Raw genomic sequence first — 20,165 nt, 5'->3', positions numbered from 1 at the left:
GTAGCACAGAACAATTCATAGTTGAACGTTGCCTCATGGCGGAGGAAATCAGATTAACCTCAAATCATTCACTGAGGGTGTGGGTTTTTACTTTCTCTTTGGAGGAGGGGTGGTGTAACGCCAATCTACGGATTGCCGTCTTGTTTCCGGATCGAAGTGATGAACCCATGTTTCATCGACTCTAACGATATTCGACAGACAAATGGCCACGAACAGCCTCCTAAAGGCAAGCAAAAATCGCACGGATGGTCCTTCATTGCCCTTTATGTTCTTCTGTTAGTGAGTTAGGAACCCTTTTGGCACAAATCTTTTGTATCCCAACTGGTGGACGAGTATGTCAGTACTACCAACAGTGATGTCTAGCTCAACTGCGAGGAGTCTGATTGTGATCCGTCGATCACCTCGAATGAGACTGCACGCTGTTGTAACTGCGACCAGGACGGTCGCGGGGTAGCGCTGACGGAAGGCGCGGCGGGATCCGCGGAGCCGCCCGCGAACACCAGCACAGCGGAAAAGGACGGACACGACCAACGTAGAACAGAACGAATACGGGAAGACCGAACAACAGAGTCACAAGGAAACAAACTCCTACACGAACCAGGAAGAAAGCAGTCTAGGGCAAGCGAGGTGTAAACAGACGTAAGCGAGATAAGACTGACTTGACGTGCTTTTTTTTATCTTTTCCTTTATTGAGTTTCGATTGCCCCTGAAGGGGGAGGGTTGGTAGCAGCTTATTACGACGCTCTTCAGCCTACAGAATTTGTTTTAAAAAGATGAAGATAATAAAACAGAACAGTTGGTGATAAAATCGGCGACTTAAAGGTAAAATGGCAGAAAATTCAGGAACTTAAAACATAAATCACAGGGTAGATGATGCGAATAAAATTCACAGGATGCAGAAAAATAATAGGCAGACAATTAAAAAAATACACGGCTACAGTCTGGTTTCTGTTCGCAAGAGATATAAAATGCACACCCAGCGACAGCATGATTTCGGTTCGCAACACTGTGGAAAGACGCACAACACTGAACACTCACTTAAACACTGCACTAAGGAGTTAGCACAAATATGACATACCACAGCCGACAGCAGGTGGGAAAACTGGACTGATGATGGGGGCAAAAAAAGGGGGGGAAGGAGAGGAGAAGGGAAGGGGGAGGGGGGAAAGGAGCTAATGGAGGACGAGGATCAATAAGAGGGGTGGGGGTCGAGCAGACGTGCCAAGGAGTGGGGAAGGCACAGGAGGGGAATACAATAGGACTCGGAGGGGGGGGGGTGAGAGGGGAGAGGTTAGGCGGGGAGAAACACAGGAGGAAAGGGGGGGAGGAAGAGGAAGCCCAGAGAAAGGACAGAGGAAAGGAGGGGGTTGAAGATCAGAGTTGATAGGAGGGATAAATGGAGGGAGAGAGGGCATCATCCGGGAGGAGGAGTTGATGAAAGCCACCTTGGGAAAACTTGATGTGCGAGTGTCCGGCGATTAAGTACGCTCTCGGTGACGCCGCTCTTGGCCGCTGGGACCACGTGTTCCACGGTGGCGCCCCCACACAAAAAGCGGGCCAGGAGGCGCACGCCGCCACAACTTATGGCGCGATGGTGCAGAGACCTCTATCGGTCTTCGACGTCCCTGAAAATTGCGCGGCATGCGGTACCAGACCCGCATATTCCAAGTGGCGGAACTCACGACTGTATCAGGCCGACCTGCTCACAGAAGGTCTTAAAGTCTTGCTTGACCCTTTTGCGTTGATTACTGACGTCTTTCCCAACGACTTACCGTAGTTTTGTTCACTGCGTCAACGATTATTTATGATGTTCTGGTTTTCTGCCAAAGAAAAACTAAGTGACAGCTCTCTGCTTGGAACGCACCTTCTTTACTAACGTCATCTTGAAGGCTACTTAAGCGTCGTCAGCTGTCGGAACTTTGTGAAACAATAGGGACTGAAAGCAGGAATATTCTATGGTGCCCCACAAAAAGTTCTGCTCTTCTTCAATCGAAAGTTGCTGAGGAACAAAGTGTTGCATTATTACTGAACTCCCCTCAAATGACTAGCCACTGTTATCTTTAAACTGAATGTGTCACTAAACAAGATTTCTGTTTAGTCTTTAACATCTCACAATGACCTATCACGACAACATAAATAACCAGTAGCTACACTCCATCAGTGTTAAAGACATCAGATAAAATATGCCTGGAATAAGAACCACCTTTCGTTCATCCACACAAATGTTGCAGCGGCCAAAACACACATACTCTACATTGACAGCCAATCTGACTCTGTCTACTGTTAAATGTTTTGAAAGATTGGGCAAAAGTGACAGACAGTGAGGCCCCAAACTTCATATATTCCTCAGCTATCTATTGCACTACATCTTCAAGGTATTGCTAACAGAGCGTTGTAAGCGAATCATATTAACATATGAAAGAAAGTGTGTGTACCGTCTGTGTAGTTCTAAATAAATTTTATGGAGTCCTGAATTCATAATAATCCACTGGTCTCTTATTTCAGATGTAACACTGTAGAAATATATCAGTAGGTACCAAGAAGCAATCAGGAACCTCAGTGTGATTGAATCTGTAGATACCGCTGTATTTACTTGTGCCCAAAAGTTGAGGCCAATATCCCACGTTCTCTAACGTGAGTAACTTTGATTTTTCACAGTTGGTTCCCAGAGTCACCACGATGGCTGGCGTGCAGAGGTCGCGAGGAAGACGCCTTGAGGCTCCTGCGTCGCATCGCTATCACTAATGGCGGTGAGGTGCCTCCATTCGTTTCGCAGGTGATGCGGACCGTTGGTAAGGCCCAGAGAGACAGGAAGGGATTCCTTAGCCTCTTCTCCAGCTGGAACGTCTTCAAGAACACTGTGCTGCTCATTATCGCAAGGTATGCGAAAATAAATGGAGGCCTTCCGTAGCACTAATGCCTCCTTACTTAGCTTTCTAGACGTGTCTCTTTTGACGTATACTTTGTAAACATGAAAAATGTGCAGGGTAGTTGATACCAGCTTACACCTCCTACTGTTACAATCAAAGTGCTGTGAAGAAATAAAATTCACTAGTGTTGAAAGTAACAGAATACATGGTCTACAAGTACTCACATCTTGAGGAATGAAGTGTGTATAAAGAGCAAAATGAAAAATGTTCCTACCTTAGCACACAAAAAAGGCGACTTGGGGACACCAAAGAAGGGATCTAGCGTTTCGATTTATCTACAAGCTTCAGAGACGTTTAAATGAAAATCTCTTCACATATTTGCACTTTCTTAATTGTTATTATTAGTGGCAAATTCATGTAATGTAATGCATAGTGTTAGTAACTAAGTGCACAATTTCTTGTCGTATACCCTGAAACATGCCGTCATATAATCAAATATGGTATTTGTCCGGTTGTCTAATATGACACATTGTGTCATTAAAGATTTTGATTCATGGATCCCCCTCAAGAATCTGATATATTTGATTCTCTATGTTCACCATACATATAATGGGGGTTTGTTAGAAGAGAGCTCACTGTCCAGCGGAAGTAGGTTAGCTCGTGTAAAACCTGATTATGCTATAATGTGCTTTAAATGTCTTTAAGGTTGTCAGATCACTCGAAAATACAGTTCCCTCGTATTACGTTCCAAACACTGCCCAGGACATATTCACCCTTTTCTCTGCTACGTTACGAGCATTATTCATTCTGGTTCCCTACATTAACGTTTTTAAAATTCTGACACTACAAAATAATTTCTGGTCAGACAGTGTAGATTTTTGGTGACTTGGGCATTATCAGATCCGGTGAGGGTTTTTTATACTTTTCTCAAACTATTTTCTTGTATACCGCTATTACAAAACAACAGGACTACCATGTTTTACATGTATTTGTCTATCTTCTTACAAAACGTGAATCTATTCGCACAAGTTTGAAACAGAAAAGTGACGTGTGTACAAAACAGTGCTTTTTGCAGATAAGACCAAAACAAAGCTAGATTTTTTCAAAGGATTGAAACTTATCTTTGACCAAGGTCCGATGCACCAGTGGACCAAATTTGAGCCTTCAGCGTCGTTTATTTAACAATGACTCCTTTTGCACATAACATGGAAACGGTGCACATACAAATTGTACTATTGGCTGAGCATTGATTTCAGGGAAATTGTAACCTTTTGCAGAAGAATTTAATCCACTTACAAATGCACCTGGGTGATAGCTCGGGTTCGTCGTTCATACTTTGCTTAACGTACAATAACATAGCTATAGTAAGATGGATGTTTGAGTGGCTATACAAATAACCGTTAGTTTGAGCGAAGTGGAACTATTTTTACTCTATGATCCTACATCAGATAAGAAACGAGAACCTAGACCCTCTCTCCACGCCACCGCCGACGCAAAACCGTGATTTTGTGCGCAACCTTTTCAGATTTACTTGTTATTGAGCTTCCGCAGGGTAACTATTATGAGTTGTACTGCCTTACATAGTCAGAGGAACTCAACTATTCTACGAGACATAATAAATTATTCCCATGAATGTCACTTATTTTGCAAATGTATCTTCCATTTTATTTTAATGTTCATATAATACAAACGAAGTATCTATTTCAAGACTATGTTGTCCCATATTCAGCGCCCTATGCAACACAAAGTAGACACGAGATCATCTTCATTACACACATTGTTCAACTGGTGATGTTATTTAAGTCTACGAGAGTTAAATACTTAAGGATAAAAGCGGCATGGTAATCAATGAAAAAATTACAGAGAACAAGAGCTGTGGAATTTTATTTAAATATTACTGGTAGTTCACCTGTGCATATTGTTTTCCTTTTTTATGGTAACTTTACTCCCTCTTTATAAGGGAAGGTAGGTGGGCTGACAGCAGGTAAATTCTCCTCTCTGTATCAGGAAGGATCCAATTAGACTGAGATGAGATCACTTGATGACCTAGATACAGGCTTTTCAAACTATATAAATGATGCTTTTCATTGCTCATATTTACAATAATCTTAGGAAAACGTTGTATGAGATTTAAAAAGAACGAGATGTGAGAACATTATAACAAATTATGCTCTATAAAACATTTCACGGGAACTTAATTTGAGGGACCTACTTTGAGGAGGAATCATGTTGGTATAACTAGGGTGATGGAAAGGACACATTGGATTTGTGATACAAATAGCTAGGACGACGGCAGCGTCAAGGTCAAGAGAAAGAAGGAAAAGAGTGTGATGAGTGACGAGGTGATCAAAAAAGCAGTGGTGACCATGAGGTAATAGGTGACTTTACTGTTTGGGTAGAAAACTAACCAGGCTGCATTGGAGATTTTGTGGAGGGTTTGCGGTCTTCGGAATGGGAGAATATATTTTATGAATAGCAACGATTTTTAGTCTTTTGCAGTGGAAAATGGGTGGAGGAGCGGATGGAATTGCTATGATGAATGAGATTGTCCATGGGAGAATCCAGGAATAGTTAGTTATGGCAATATCAATCGGGATTTTGCTATAAACTTGGGGGAATATTAGTATAGAAAATTTCATAGGTGTTGCAAATTAATAGGTGGGGGGGTCAAGATTGGGGTTATGCAGTGTAGTGGCTTGTGTGTTGGGATTTATAATAAAGAAAGCGAGCAGTGTAGACTTGGATTTTGAGGGTTCAATTTCATGAAAAGGGTGGTAAATATGAGCACCGTCAAAGGGTGGTCGGTCATGCATACGGATCCGGAGAAAATGCTGCCGAGGATGCTGAGATCATAGTTAATGTTTATGGAGATTCCTTTACGGATTTAGAGTGCTGGACAGATGGTGAAATTGGCTTTCACCGCCTCACAGTGATCTCAAGGTCGACAGTTGTGATCCCAGTGGTGAGGCTAGGAAGGCAGTGGGGTGGTTGTGGTTGTTTGGTTTAAAGGATGACTTAGGTGATAGGAGCTAGGTGGAGCAGTCGAGGTAATCGGTTAACACACTGGAGGATGGCGGTTGAAATCGTCATCTAGCCATCCAGGTTTAGTTTTTACGTGCCTCCCTTAAAATCGCCCCAGAAAAATGCTGGTATGGTTCCTTGGATAAAAGCTCGGCCAGTTTTCTTTCGATTCCCTTCCTAATCGGAGCTTATGCCCCTTCTCTAATGACCTCGTTAACAATGGAACGTGAAACTAATCTTCCTTGTGAGCAGTGGCCGTGCATTCCAGCTTCCGACTAGCTTGTAGTTGACGTCTCACCAGATGGAGCATGTTACATCTTTGTGCAGTTATTGCTGCCCGAGCTAGGTATCAGTAGAGGTCGCTGGAGCGGCCTCGAGGCAGACATTCGAGGTGTGCATTACAGGCAGTTTACGTGTAGTCGTTGCACAGAGTGGAGCTGGGGACCGCGGCAGCGCTTCCAACACCGAACACGCGGTGCGGATTGGCATGACGTCGTTTCTGGGTCGTCGTTCACTCGTCTTCGCCGGGACCGGGTAGAAGGCTAATGGTCTGGTGGCCTATGCCACGCGTACCTGCACCGATTTCCCGCACAAAAAACCATTTGAGCATATGTTCGTGTTTATATTCACTGAGTTGTTATACACTTTGCTATTTGACTCTATGTTATTCCAGGAAAAAATTATATCCCCGTCTGCTCTGTGTGTTTCTTGAAGTGACTTGTGTTAACTGCTGGCCGGGGTTCTCTCTACAAGTTTTCCATGATTAATGTAATTACAGCGATTCCCAGCTTTCACGCATGATTGTATCAGAGGCCCACGAATTATATATTTATAAATTTTCGTTTGTTTTTTAATTATTTTATGTGAGAAAAGAAACTGTTTGTGAAATTTGGTATGCGGTTTTACCATGTTTTAGAAGCTGGTGTGCTCCCTGGTATTATTATTATCCAGCCCTTTATGTTTTCTTGTGTTTACATACATAAATACATTACATACATATATTAATCCTTGTTCCATAGATCATGGATACGACATTTCGTAATGGTGTAAAACATGTCACTCTAACATAAGTATTCTTTTCACACAATTATTTGTTAATTAATATTTTTACGGTTCCTATTTCATATCTAAAAATTCATCTACTGAGTAGAAAGAGTTATCATTGAACAATTGTTTTAAATTGCTTTTAAATGTTGGTTCACTATCTGTCAGACTTTCAATACTATTTGGCAAACTACCAAATTTTTTTGTGGCAGCATAGTTCACCCCTTTCTTTGCCAAAAGTCACATTTAATCCAGAACAGTGAATATGATCCTTTCTTCTAGTGTTGTAGCTCTGCATTTCGCTGTTATTTTTGAACTGGGATGGGTTATTAATGACAAATTTCAAAAGTGAATATACACTCCTGGAAATCGAAAAAAGAACACATTGACACCGGTGTGTCAGACCCACCATACTTGCTCCGGACACTGCGAGAGGGCTGCACAAGCAATGATCAGTTTCAGCCAGTTTGCCGTGGCATACGGAGCTCTATCGCAGTCTTTAACACTGGTAGCATGCCGCGACAGCGTGGACGTGAACCGTATGTGCAGTTGACGGACTTTGAGCGAGGGAGTATAGTGGGCATGCCGGAAGCCGGGTGGACGTACCGCCGAAGTGCTCAACACGTGGGGCGTGAGGTCTCCACAGTATATCGATGTTGTCGCCAGTGGTCGGCGGAAGGTGCACGTCCCCGTCGACCTGGGACCGGACCGCAGCGACGCACTGATGCACGCCAAGACCGTAGGATCCTACGCAGTGCCGTTGGGGACCGCACCACCACTTCCCAGCAAATTAGGGACACTGTTGCCCCTGGGGTATCGGCGAGGGCCATTCGCAACCGTCTCCATGAAGCTGGGCTACGGTCCCGCACACCGTTAGGCCGTCTTCCACTCACGCCCCAACATCGTGCAGCCCGCCTCCAGTGGTGTCGTGACAGGTGTGAATGGAGGGACGAATGGAGACGAGTCGTCTTCAGCGATGAGAGTCGCTTCTGCCTTGGTGCCAATGATGGTCGTATGCGTGTTTGGCGCCGTGCAGGTGAGCGCCACAATCAGGACTGCATACGACCGAGGCACACAGGGCCAACTCCGGGCATCATGGTGTCGGGAGCGATCTCCTACACTGGCCGTACACCTCTGGTGATCGTCGAGGGGACACTGAATAGTGCACGGTACATCCAAACCGTCATCGAACCCATCGTTCTACCATTCCTAGACCGGCAAGGGAACTTGCTGTTCCAACAGGACAATGCACGTCCGCATGTATCCCGTGCCACCGAACGTGCTCTAGAAGGTGTAAGTCAACTACCCTGGCCAGCAAGATCTCAGATCTCCGGATCTGTCCCCCATTGAGCATGTTTGGGACTGGATGAAGCGTCGTCTCACGCGGTCTTCAAGTCCAGCACGAACGCTGGTCCAACTGAGGCGCCAGGTGGAAATGGCATGGCCAGCCGTTCCACAGGACTACATCCAGCATCTGTACGATCGTCTCCATGGGAGAATAGAAGCCTGCATTGCTGCGAAAGGTGGATATACACTGTACTAGTGCCGACATTGTGCATGCTCTGTTGCCTGTGTCTACGTGCCTGTGGTTCTGTCAGTGTGATCATGTGATGTATCTGACCCGAGGAATGTGTCAATAAAGTTTCCCCTTCCTGGGACAATGAATTCACGGTGTTCTTATTTCAATATCCAGGAGTGTATGTATTGCGAAGGTACTGTTAATATCCCGAGTTCCTTACATAAATGCCTGCAAGGTGATCTTGGATGGGCTACAGCTATTTTTCTGATTACATGCTCTTGTGCAATTAATACTTTCTCTCTTAATGACGAATTGCCACAAAATATGGTGCCATAAGAATGCAGTGAATGAAAATAGGAATAGTATAATACTTTACTCTTATATTTATCACAAAAATTTGCAATAATCTTAATATCACAAGTAGCTGAACCTAACCGTTTCAGCAGATGATCGATGTGTTTCTTGCAATTCAATTTCTCATCAATGCACACACCCAGAAATTTTGAGTATTCTACTTTAGCAACAGACTTCTGTTCATAGTCTATATTTATCTATGGCGTTGTGCCATGTACTGTACAGAGTTGTATAAACTGTGTTTTCTGAAAACTTTGTGAGAGTCCATTTGCAGAGAACCACTTAATAATTTTCTGAAAGACATTATTTGCAACTTCCTCAGCTGATTCTTGCTTCTTGGGTGTAATTACTATACTTGTAACATCATCAAAAAGAACTAACTTTGCGTCTTCATGAATATGTAGTGGCAAGTCATTAATATACATTAAGAACAATAAGGGACCCAAGACTGAACCCTGTGCGACACCATTCTTGATATCTCCCGAGTTAGAGGACTCTGCTGGTTTTTGTTAGACTATCTGTACTGTTAATTTCAACCTTCTGCATTCTTCCAGTTAAGTATGAATTAAACCATTTGTGCAATGTCTAACACATACCACAATACTTAGTCTTATCTAGAAGAATTTCATGAGTCACACAATCAAACGCCTTTGAGAGATCACAAAATATCCCAATGGGTGATGTTTGGTTATTCATTGCATTGAATATTTGATCAGTGACGGTATATATAGCATTTTCTGTTGAAACGTCTTTCTGAAACACCAACTGACAATTTGTTAGTAATTATTTTTTTCAAAGATGTGATCCTGCTCTTGAAAAAATTTCTTTTTCAAGAATTTTGGATAAAGCTGTCAGAATTGAGAATAGGTGATAGTTGTTAGCATCTGATCTACCCCTTTTTATGGAATGGTTTAACAATAGCATATTTTAGTCTAATTGAAAAAATTCTCTGTTTCAGTGAACTACTACATATGTGGCTGAGAATCCACCTGGTTTGTTATAACAAGCTTTTGGTACTGAGTTGGAAATGCCATCAATTCCATATGAGCTTTAACTTTTGAGTGAATTTATTATTTGCCTAATTTCAGTAGAATTAAAATTTTATCAAATTGCCTCTTCCATATACTGCCTTTTGTTTACATGATATCTTATCTCTTTAGCAAGCCCTTGCTTTTTACATGGTTTCCTACAATAATGTTACACTATTTTCTTAGGGAAATTGGTTTCAAAAATACTCACAAAGGTATCATGAAATAGGTTCACTTTCAAATTAGCATCATGTTCCCTCATCCCAGTCTGTTACAAGCTTTCCCTAAAATTTTGAAGTGTTTAATGGTTAATTGAACACACTGTTTTGAACTGTTTTACATTACTGTATGGAGCTTTATCATATATTCTACGTAGTCGTTCATTGTGATCAGGCAGACCATTATTAACAGGAAAAGTTCTTATTTGACTGAATTTATCTTGGTCCAGTAGGAAACTTTATCTACCAGTGTGCTGCTTTCCTATAGCACCCAAGTAGGAAAATCAATAACTGAAGCAAATTGAAAGAAGCAAGTAATAATTCAAGGTCAAGCTTTCTATCTGACTCTTTCAGAAAATCTGTGTTTAAATCCCCACAGACAATAATTTGCTTTCCTTTGTCTGACAGGTAGCACAACAATGAAGACAAGTTATTCAAAAACAGTTGAAAATTTCCCAATGGTGACCTATACACGGCTACAATTACAAAAGTGCCTTTATTTAGTTTAAGCTTACATGCATATGCTTCTAAGTGTTGCTCTACACAAAATTTTTTAGTTTCCAAATTTTTCAAGCTATGACAGATTTTGACAAACATGTTAACTTCTCCTCTCTCCATTGTGTCTCTACTTACAAGTGCTGAACGCTTACATCCACCTACATTTACCATTTCCATACCTGTGACTATCTTATGTTCAGATAGGCATAGTACATCTATTCCACCATCAGTTGTTAAGTCTTCTATAAAAAACAAGAATCCATCCACTTTGTTTTTTAATCCCTTCATATTCTGATGCAATATTTTCACATTATATTTTACTGTTCTTTTATGTGAATCTTGTGACGTACTAACATTAATTTTCACTGTTCTGTTATGAGAATCTTGTGATACTTTCTCACCACTAATACTGACTGTCTGAACTTTTCATTAAGCTTAATTTCAATTAATGCAGGATGACTGGATACTGATCTTAGCTGAAAAAAGTACTCCCATGGGTTTCAGTGCCTTTCCTCCACTTTCATATTTTGCTATCATCACAGCCAGTTAACCGTTTCCTTTCCTACTGATATGCTGGCCATGTCTTGTAAGTCCCACCTACCAATACCATCAATAGGAACCAAATCTATGCTTGAAAAAGTAGCTGCCCAAAGCAGCTGATCTGGCTCCATATTCACCCTCCTGACAGAACTGTTCAATTGGGGCCGGTCATACTTCATGAAAGCAGGAACCAAGCCAACATATGCATGGTTTGTTTCAGATGCTATTTTTACCAGGTCACAATCAATATTGTAGCCCTGATCCCTATCAATACTGTTTCCTGCTCCACCCACTACCACAACATGAACCTGCTTTCCAACATTTTTGCATAATGATCCTACATCCTCTATCACTTGGCTAAGTCATGCACTGGGCTTGAAAATACTTCTGACCTGGTACCTGTCACCTAATTTTACCTGCAAAATCTGGCCCACACCTCTTTCATGGCTACTACCTAACAACAAAACTTTCTTCCTACTTTCTACTTCTTTGGAACAGTTATTATCCTAGTGAAAGTCTGCTGAGTGCTGACTGCACTTACATCTACTTGAGCATCTTGCTTAGCTGACTGAGGTTGAAAGCCAAATGTATTGTTTGTGCCAATGATCAAACTGTCTTACACTGTTCTCTTTCTGTGTGCCCTGTTCCTTGCTACCACTTCCCAACTGTCTTCACCCTCCTCCCCCCTTAACCTCATCAGTTCGTCCCTAGCACTATCCACTTCAGCCTGAAAGGCTGTAATCTTCCCTTGCTGTTCCGCTTTATCCTATCCATTGAACATAATCTGTAATACCATGGAATAGTCCCATTTACTTCCCTGACTCCCATGCCACTACAATCAGCCCAATGTAACCATCTGCCACAACAGCTGCACAGAACCCCAGAACTGACTTTCGTACGGCAGCTCAAACACTTCTTGCTCATGGTTGTTTATAATATTTGTACAAAATTTATCTAGGCAATAACAATAATATTCTGTTAAATAGAGATCACAAAAGCTACTAATATATGTGTATACTATTAATATAGTGACGTAATGCAGTTAAACTAACGTTAAAAATCAAAACATGTGTACCCGAAAAATTTGGCCTAAGATCGTGTATGAGCGATACGTAATTTACGCGTGTTGAAAGGAAATAAAATATAGAACTACTCCCCGAGTAGATACGGTACTACTAAGTACATGTGTAATGAAAATAACCTAATTTTTTCATATAATACGTACAGAAATATCTGAAATTTATATGTAAACCTGCGTCTAAAGTAGGCGGAAACCAGCCCTTATCTTCATCATGCATTGATTAATGGGTCCGTTTGAGGTAACTGAAATGCAAGGCAATGTAAGTTACCTTTGCTATTCTTGTGAGTATATGTTTATCTTCCTTATCTAGAGGCGACAACCGGCTTTCGCCAGTTTAGGTGGAGTAGTCGCGTTTGCTGAAGCAGTCATACAGTGGAGGAAGTGCTGACCGTGACTTCGCTCATGTTTTAGATGGTCTACTTGGACGTATCGCTCCCTGTTGTGGCCGAGGCTTCTGCTTGGGACATTTTTTTATTATGCCTTTACTGCAGTCCAGGAACGGATGCTGACTTTCAGAAGCATCTTAACAAGGAAATGAGTCCTAGGGCATTAACGCTGGCACTTATCACTTACAAGTACGAAATCGTTATTCCAGTACGGAAACAGAAGAATATGACTCTTCCCAGAACCCGATGATAAAAAGTGTTCTTTTGGATCTCACCGTACATTTACATTGAAATTTCACTTACTGTTGTCAGCGATGGTGGAATTTTGGCATTTCTGTTCATCATCCATTTATTTTGATAACAGGTACTGATTTTCTCGCTAAATCACGTAGCAATAGTTGAATGTTGTTCCTTTTTTATTACTACCTGACTTCTGGAATCCTTTTAGTATAACTATTATTTATTCATCTTAAGCTATGAGGATCTGGCGAATGGCGAACAGCATATACTTACCAGCATTCAACCATGTTTGTCATTGTGTTCTGCTATAATTTATGTATTTGAAAGTTTAAATCAAATTCGTTTACTCATCTCCCGTGCCGTAAGCGGCCATATTCAGTTTGTGTTTAAACTGATGATTATAACAGTGTAAGTGCTGTTTCTTGATTTTGTTTCTTTCTGTCTGTTGTAGTAGTCCATTACTTGTTACCGTATTGGTTTTTTTATCGCCTTTCCTAGGCACCAGTTGGGTGTTTACGTCAATGCCAGGCCACCAGAAATATGGTCCGTTTATTGTTTTCAAGTAGGAGTGATTAATTAATACAGATGGTCTCAGCTTTTAATAGTTTTGTTGTTTTATAATCTCGCTCATTTTTGAGGTAAATGATCTTAATCATTTATGCTAGTTAAAGGTTTAAGTTGTTATTAATTTCATAGATATTTCTTTTTACTATTAAATTCAGTAAATTTTCTATTATGACGAAACATAAGAATTGTTTTCATGTCACGGATTGCGCGGCCCCGCCCTCCGCAGATTCGACTACTTCCTCGTGCATAGGTGTGTGTGTTGTTTTAGCGTAAGTTAGTTTAAGTAGTGTGTGTGTTTAGGGAGCGATGTCCTCAGTAGTTTGGTCCCATAGGAATTCACATAGATGTGATGTGAAACCATACAGCTGCAGCGTCTACGAGCGTTACGAGAGCGGCTTATCGATCGTGGTGCAGTACTATCTGGAGTCGAGAGTACCGTCCCCACAATAATATTTATAGTTACACAAGAATTTACACTTTAATTTGATAAGACAACATTATATTATCTGGAGTAACAGAAAGAATATACAAGCAGTCCCAGGGGGAATGGTCAGTATTCAAGAATATGACAAGATCGAAGAAAAATGTTTAGTAAACATGGGCTCTAAAATGCCCTAAGACCTATGAGCAATGCATCATCTTTGATAATGTGAATCAAATCTCTTTTATTGAATGCACCAAAACAAGAAGAAGTATCTAGTGATCATGGGAACTAAAATGCATGCCTTAAGAGGTATGGACACTTGCTCAAAAGGAAAGATGTGTACCACAGTAGCAAATATAGAGAAGTTCTCTTAGCTGTTAAGGTATGGACATTAGGGCCCCTGTTTACTGGTCATATTTTTCCTCTCAAGACGTGATTAGCATAGAGCTAACAGTAGAACCGTTTCGTTCCAGGGACTGGAGATGTAGAAATGCTCGTAGTTGTTGAAGTATACATTTTAGGGCACTTGTTTAGTAGACATTTAAGCTTCAAATGCTCGTTCCCGTCATGTCTGTACGTATTGACAGTTAGTTCCACCTGAGGCAGCATCTGTTAAGGCCAAACAGTTGTCAAACTAGTTTTTAAATAAAAAATGTGGCGATCCGATGGCAGGGTGTGGATATGGCGAATGCCCGTGAACGTCATCTGCCAGTCTGTGTAGTGCCAACAGTAAAATCCCAAGGCGGTGGTGTTATGGTGTGGTCGTGTTTCTCATGGACGGGGCTTGTACCAGTTATTGTTTTGCGTGGAATTATCACGTAAGAGCCACTCCTTGCTTCTCACTGTTAAAGAGTAATTCAGGGATGGCGATTGCGTCTTTCAACACGATCGAGCACCTGTTCATAACGCACAGCGTGTGGCGGAGTGGTTACACGACAACAAAATAACTGTAATGTACTGGGCTGCACAGAGTCCTGGCCTGAATCCTATATAACACATGTGGGATGTTTTGGAACGCCGACTTCGTGCCAGGCCTGACCTACCGACGTCGATACCTCTCCTCAGTGCCGCACTCCGTGAAGAATGGGCTGTCAGTCCCCAAGAAACCTTCCGGCACCTGGCTGAACGTATGCCTGAGAGAATGGTGACTGTCATTAAAGCTAAGGGTGGGCTAACAACATATTGAATGCCAGTATTACCAATGGAGGGCGCTACGAACTTGTAAATCATTCTCATCCAGGTGTCCGGATACCTTTGATCACATAGTGTAGATCATAAACGATTATATGGCCAATTCATGTTTCAATACCTTGTGTTAAGAGATAACTAGACTTAAATTTCATTTAGCTGCTTGATGATTAATCAGGTACTTTTTCACTTACTGATGCCATCCTTAGTCATTAAAGTAGCACGATAGTTTCTGAGTACGGTGATGTCTAAAATTACATGTGTGCCAATTTCTGTTCGCACTAGCAAACCCGAACTAGGCAATGCTGAAGAGGCGGTTCAATGCAATACATGCAAGTATTAATATGCTAATGGAATGGGTCAGTGGCTGCTTCACAATTGGTGGCTAACCTCGCTAATTCTGATCAAAAAATCTCACTAGTTGTCCTATGTAAAGAGCTCTTAAAGTGCTAAATTTTGATTAAAATAAATAAAGATAATGGCAGCTGAAGGCATCACAACGTGATTTAAATTTTTACTTTTGTGTTAGATTTACCTATAAATTATGACACACCATACATACGATGTAAACTAAATGACTGTTGAGTTAAAACAATAGTTCTGCACCGATTTCGTTTTTTCTTCATCCTGACTAATCCATTCATTTCATTTAAACTAATTTCATAAATTTTATAAATATCCACTGTTATGACATGGCAAGCCACGATCCTCCACTGAATACGTTGAGCCAACAGTGTTTTTCCTGTACAAGCCAGTGCGAGACATTTTGGTAGTACTATTGGGTACTTATGACTAGGAACATCATTGACCATAAATGAGATAGGCCTGCAGGCGTGCTTACATAGCCTAATGCTTAAGACGACTGCATGCAATAATTAGCAGAATTCAAGAGGTCGTACTTGCTTGTAACAAAGTGAAATCTTCACAACGTATTTAAGAGATCATGATCATATTTGCTAGACCATGGTGACACTGGGACTTCTCTTGCTTTTGGTGTTGCAATCTAAGCCAAAAAGGTAGACGAATCAACCAAGTTATTCTATGCGAGGAAGCAGGAGGCAATGGAAACCATTGCATCGAAAACAATATGTATATGCAGGACACGAGACCTCTAACTGAGGAAAGTCACGCGAAGATCTTTCCAATGACAAATAGATTCCGAATTGGTCACCCACTACAATTTCCGGAATGGGACTGCCAAGGCAAGTGTCCGCTCGAAAATGGCTGAATAGCTTACGAGAGAGTGAAAGTCTACGAGTCGGAACTTGGACGTTAAAAGTCTGATTATGAAGGGGAAGCTAGAAAATATCAAAAGGGAAATAAGCTTCTGCCTTAATGTACTGTGGCTCACTGAAGTGAAGTGGAAAGAAGATAAGTATATCGGACCAGCCTGTTATATTTTAATATCAGAAACTGTATCATAAGTAGGAATTGGTGTCAGATTCTTGATGAAGGAGAAGGTAAACCAGACAGAATGAACCTGTGAACAAATAAGTGAGTGGCTTATTATCATCAGAATGGACAGCAAACCAACGTCCATAATATGTTAGGGTACATGCCAACAACACCAGAAAAATGTGAAGAGACAGGGAAAGTGTTCGAGGCTATACAATATGTAATGCTCTATGTAAATGGAGATGGAAACCTAATGATTACGGGAGTAATTGGGTAGGAAAAGAAGACAGAGTTATAGGAGAATATATAGTCACTACTAAGAATGTGAGAGGACATACAGTTATTGAGTTCTTCACTAAATCTCTGATAGTAATAAATTCTTGAAAATTCGCAAGTGGACTTGGTGTATTACAGGGTTTCAGCTGAAGTGCTACAAGGTCACATTCTATATAAATCAGATATTGGTTCTCAAAGTGTATCCAAGCAGCATATATAGAATCAGATCATAGTTTAGTACTCATGAACAGTAAACGGAATGCTAAGAAATCGTCCTGAACAATCAATGTGTACAGAATTGTGATACTGAAGTACTGAGGAAGGATAATGTGAGTTTGAAGTTCTATGAGTCTGAAGACCCTTTAGTCAGGAATATCACAATAAGTGTACAGCAGGAGACTAATGGACACCTCAGAAAATGATAATAGTTGAAATTAGAGACGCTAATAACAGCTTTTTTTGCCTGTCATTGAGAAGATATACCTCACTGATTCTGTGTATGAGGAATCCGACGGTTTGTATGAACTCCCTGGGGAACATGGTACACGCTTGTAATCCCAGCTCCTGAGAGACTATTGTATTTCAAATACCTATAGATGTACATCAGGTTCGGTGGCTTCTGTACCTCAGAAGAATCCAAGACGCCTTCATTGTGCTCTGAAACAACGCAGATAGGTGTACGAAATATGTCCCCGAATGGCGCTGTCCACGATAAAACAATCTTAGGGGGAGGCGATGCTCTAATATTTGTGTGGGTTGGGTGGAGGTGTGAGGGAGTGGGCGTGACATTGAGAACGGCAGAGAGACAGTAATTTTAAGTAAACAATAAACCATTCTAAATAACTAAAAAAGTTTGCTCGAGCCTAAATCCCAAAACACTCAAGTAAATACATGAAATATAGTCGCAGTTGAACATATGGATCACATTCAGTTGTATAACGGAGTGAAAACATTAAAAATTTCTGCTAGACCAGGGCTCGAACCCATATTTCCCGCTTCCCACGAGCGGTCGAGTCAACCTCTTCTACTTTGTGAGTACGCTTTACAGTTAGGCCCACACTTCTACAGGGTGTTACAAAAAGGTACGGCCAAACTTTCAGGAACATTCCTCACACACAAATAAAGAAAAGATGTTCTGTGGACATGTGTCCGGAAACACTTACTTTCCATGTTAGAGCTCATTTTACTACTTTTCTTCAAATCACGTTAATCATGGAATGGAAACACACAGCAACAGATTGTACCAGTGTGACTTTAAACACTTTGGTACAGGAGGCGTTCAAAATGTCCTCCGTTAGCGAGGTACATGCGTCCCCCCTCCGTCGCATGGAATCCCTGATGCGCTGATGCAGCCCTGGAGAATGGCGTATTGTATCACAGCCGTCCACAATACGAGCACGAAGAGTCTCTACATTTGGTACCGGGGTGGCGTAGACAAGAGCTTTCAAATGCCCCCATAAATGAAAGTCAAGAGGGTTGAGGTCAGGAGAGCGTAGAGGCCATGGAATTGGTCCGCCTCTGCAAATCCATCGGTCACCGAATTTATTGTTGAAAAGCGTACGAACACTTCGACTGAAATGTGCAGGAGCTCCACCGTGCATGAACCACATGTTGTGTCTTAGTTGCAAGGCACATGTTCTAGCAGCACAGGTAGAGTATCGTGTATAAAATCATTGCGGCGAATCGAGGACGTACAGTACATACTGACAAAACTAAAATGAGCTCTAACATGGAAATTAAGCGTTTCCGGACACATGTCCACACAACATGTTTTCTTTGTTTGTGTGTGAGGAATGTTTCCTGTAAGTTTGGCAGTACCTTTTTGTAACACGCTCTGTATGTCATCTTCTCACTACCACACTCATGTTTATGCCCGTATTGGGAAGACATTTTAAGTGGGAGTCATTTTCCCGATATCGGTGGATAAATACCATACTTCTGTGCATGCATAACGTAAGGAACAGACACTGCAGGCGGCGGTGTATAGGAGGTTGGGTGTGGCTATGAAGCATGCTAGGAAATCGGAAGTTGTTAAGACGACCACTCGAGACAGTCACAAAACCCGGTCCAGCACGAGTTTTTGAATATTCCCACTCCATTGTACAGCTGAAGGTTAACCGTATTCACAACTGCGAATACATTTTATGTATTTCATAACAACTGCAGTTGAAGCAGTTGCTGTTCCTTCCGACGTGCATGCACTGCAATATCGTAACGAGGTGAATGGTGAAAATATTACACTTATAACGTATTACTGAAATAGCTCCTTTTTCAAGGAGTTATCCCACTGCTCTGGACAGGTCGACCTTCCTACTGACGCAGACTTCACTGGTGCTGATGGCTGGCAGCGTGGGCGTCAACCCCTTCCTGGCGGTGGTGGCGCAGGGCGCGGTCCAGCTGCCCGCCTGCTGCATTGCCCACCTCACTGCGGCGCGCTTTGGCCGCCGCTGGTCCGCCGTGGGCAGCTACTTTCTGGCCGGGGTCATCTCAGCGGCGATATTCTTCATGCTGGACGGTGAGCTGCACATCCTACACGTCGTAACGTACCTGATCGACCCTGAATGTTTACAGGCATAAACGTCTACGTAACCTCAGCCTCTCGACTCGTGAGTCTCTGCCATTTCACATTTACACCGAAGAGGCAAAGAAACTTGTACACACTCTAACATCGTGTTTTGCCCCGCGATAGCGCAAATGTGCTGCACCACGTCGTCATGGACTCAACTAACGTCTGAAGCAGTGCTGGACGGAATTCACACCATGAATCGTGGAAGGCTGTCCACAAACCCGTAAGAGTAAGAGAGGGTGAAGTTCTCTTCTGAACAGCAACACCTACGCATCTCAGGCATCTCAGATATGTTCAATATTGTCCATATGTGGGAAGTTTTGTGGCCATCGGAAGAGTCAATCTGTAGCAGTTGTGGACGTGTGAGGTGTCGCATTGTCCTGTGGAACTGCCCTAGTCCGTCGGAATGCACAATGGATGCGAATTGTTGCAGGTCATCAGACATGTTCGCGTACATGTCACCTGTCAGACTCGTGTATCTAGACGTACAGGGGTCCCATATCACTCCAACTGGACACGCCATACACCATTACAGATCCTCCACCAGCTTGAACAGTCCGTTGCTGACATGGTTTCATGAGGTTCTCTCCATACCCGTACACGTCCATACAATTTGAAACGAAATTCGTCCGACGAGGCAATGTGTTTTCAGTCGTCAACAGTCCAATGTTGGTGTTGACGCGCCCGGGCGAGGCAAAGCTTTGCGTCGCGCAGTTATCAAGGGTGCACGAGTGGGCCTTCGACTTCGAAAGCCCATTTCGATGATGTTTCGTTGAATGGTTCGCACGCTGGCACTTGTTGACGCCCTAGTACTAAAATCTGCTGGAATTTACGGAAGTGTTGCACTTCCGTCACGTTGAACGATTCTCTTCAGTCGTCGTTGGTCCCATGCCTGCTGGATCTTTTTCCGTTCTCAGCGATGTATGAGAGTTCATGTTTGACAGAATTCA

The 20,165-nt window shown here is 42.2% G+C and overlaps 1 protein-coding gene across 1 annotated transcript in view; it reads left to right on the top strand.

The window, feature by feature from the left end:
* Positions 1-20,165, top strand: part of LOC126354354 (solute carrier family 22 member 7-like) — a 306,939-nt gene that overhangs the window by 249,095 nt on the left and 37,679 nt on the right. Inside the window, exons 6-7 of the mRNA XM_050003930.1 lie at positions 2,659-2,880; positions 18,950-19,164. Of these exons, the coding sequence (XP_049859887.1) occupies positions 2,659-2,880; positions 18,950-19,164 (437 nt within the window). The remainder of the gene's footprint in view (positions 1-2,658; positions 2,881-18,949; positions 19,165-20,165) is intronic.

The sequence above is a fragment of the Schistocerca gregaria genome, chromosome 3 (assembly GCF_023897955.1).
Source record: "Schistocerca gregaria isolate iqSchGreg1 chromosome 3, iqSchGreg1.2, whole genome shotgun sequence".
NCBI classification, from domain to species: Eukaryota; Metazoa; Arthropoda; class Insecta; order Orthoptera; family Acrididae; genus Schistocerca; species Schistocerca gregaria.
The sequence above is the reverse complement of the archived record's forward strand: the minus strand, read 5'-3'. Positions and strand labels throughout refer to the sequence as shown.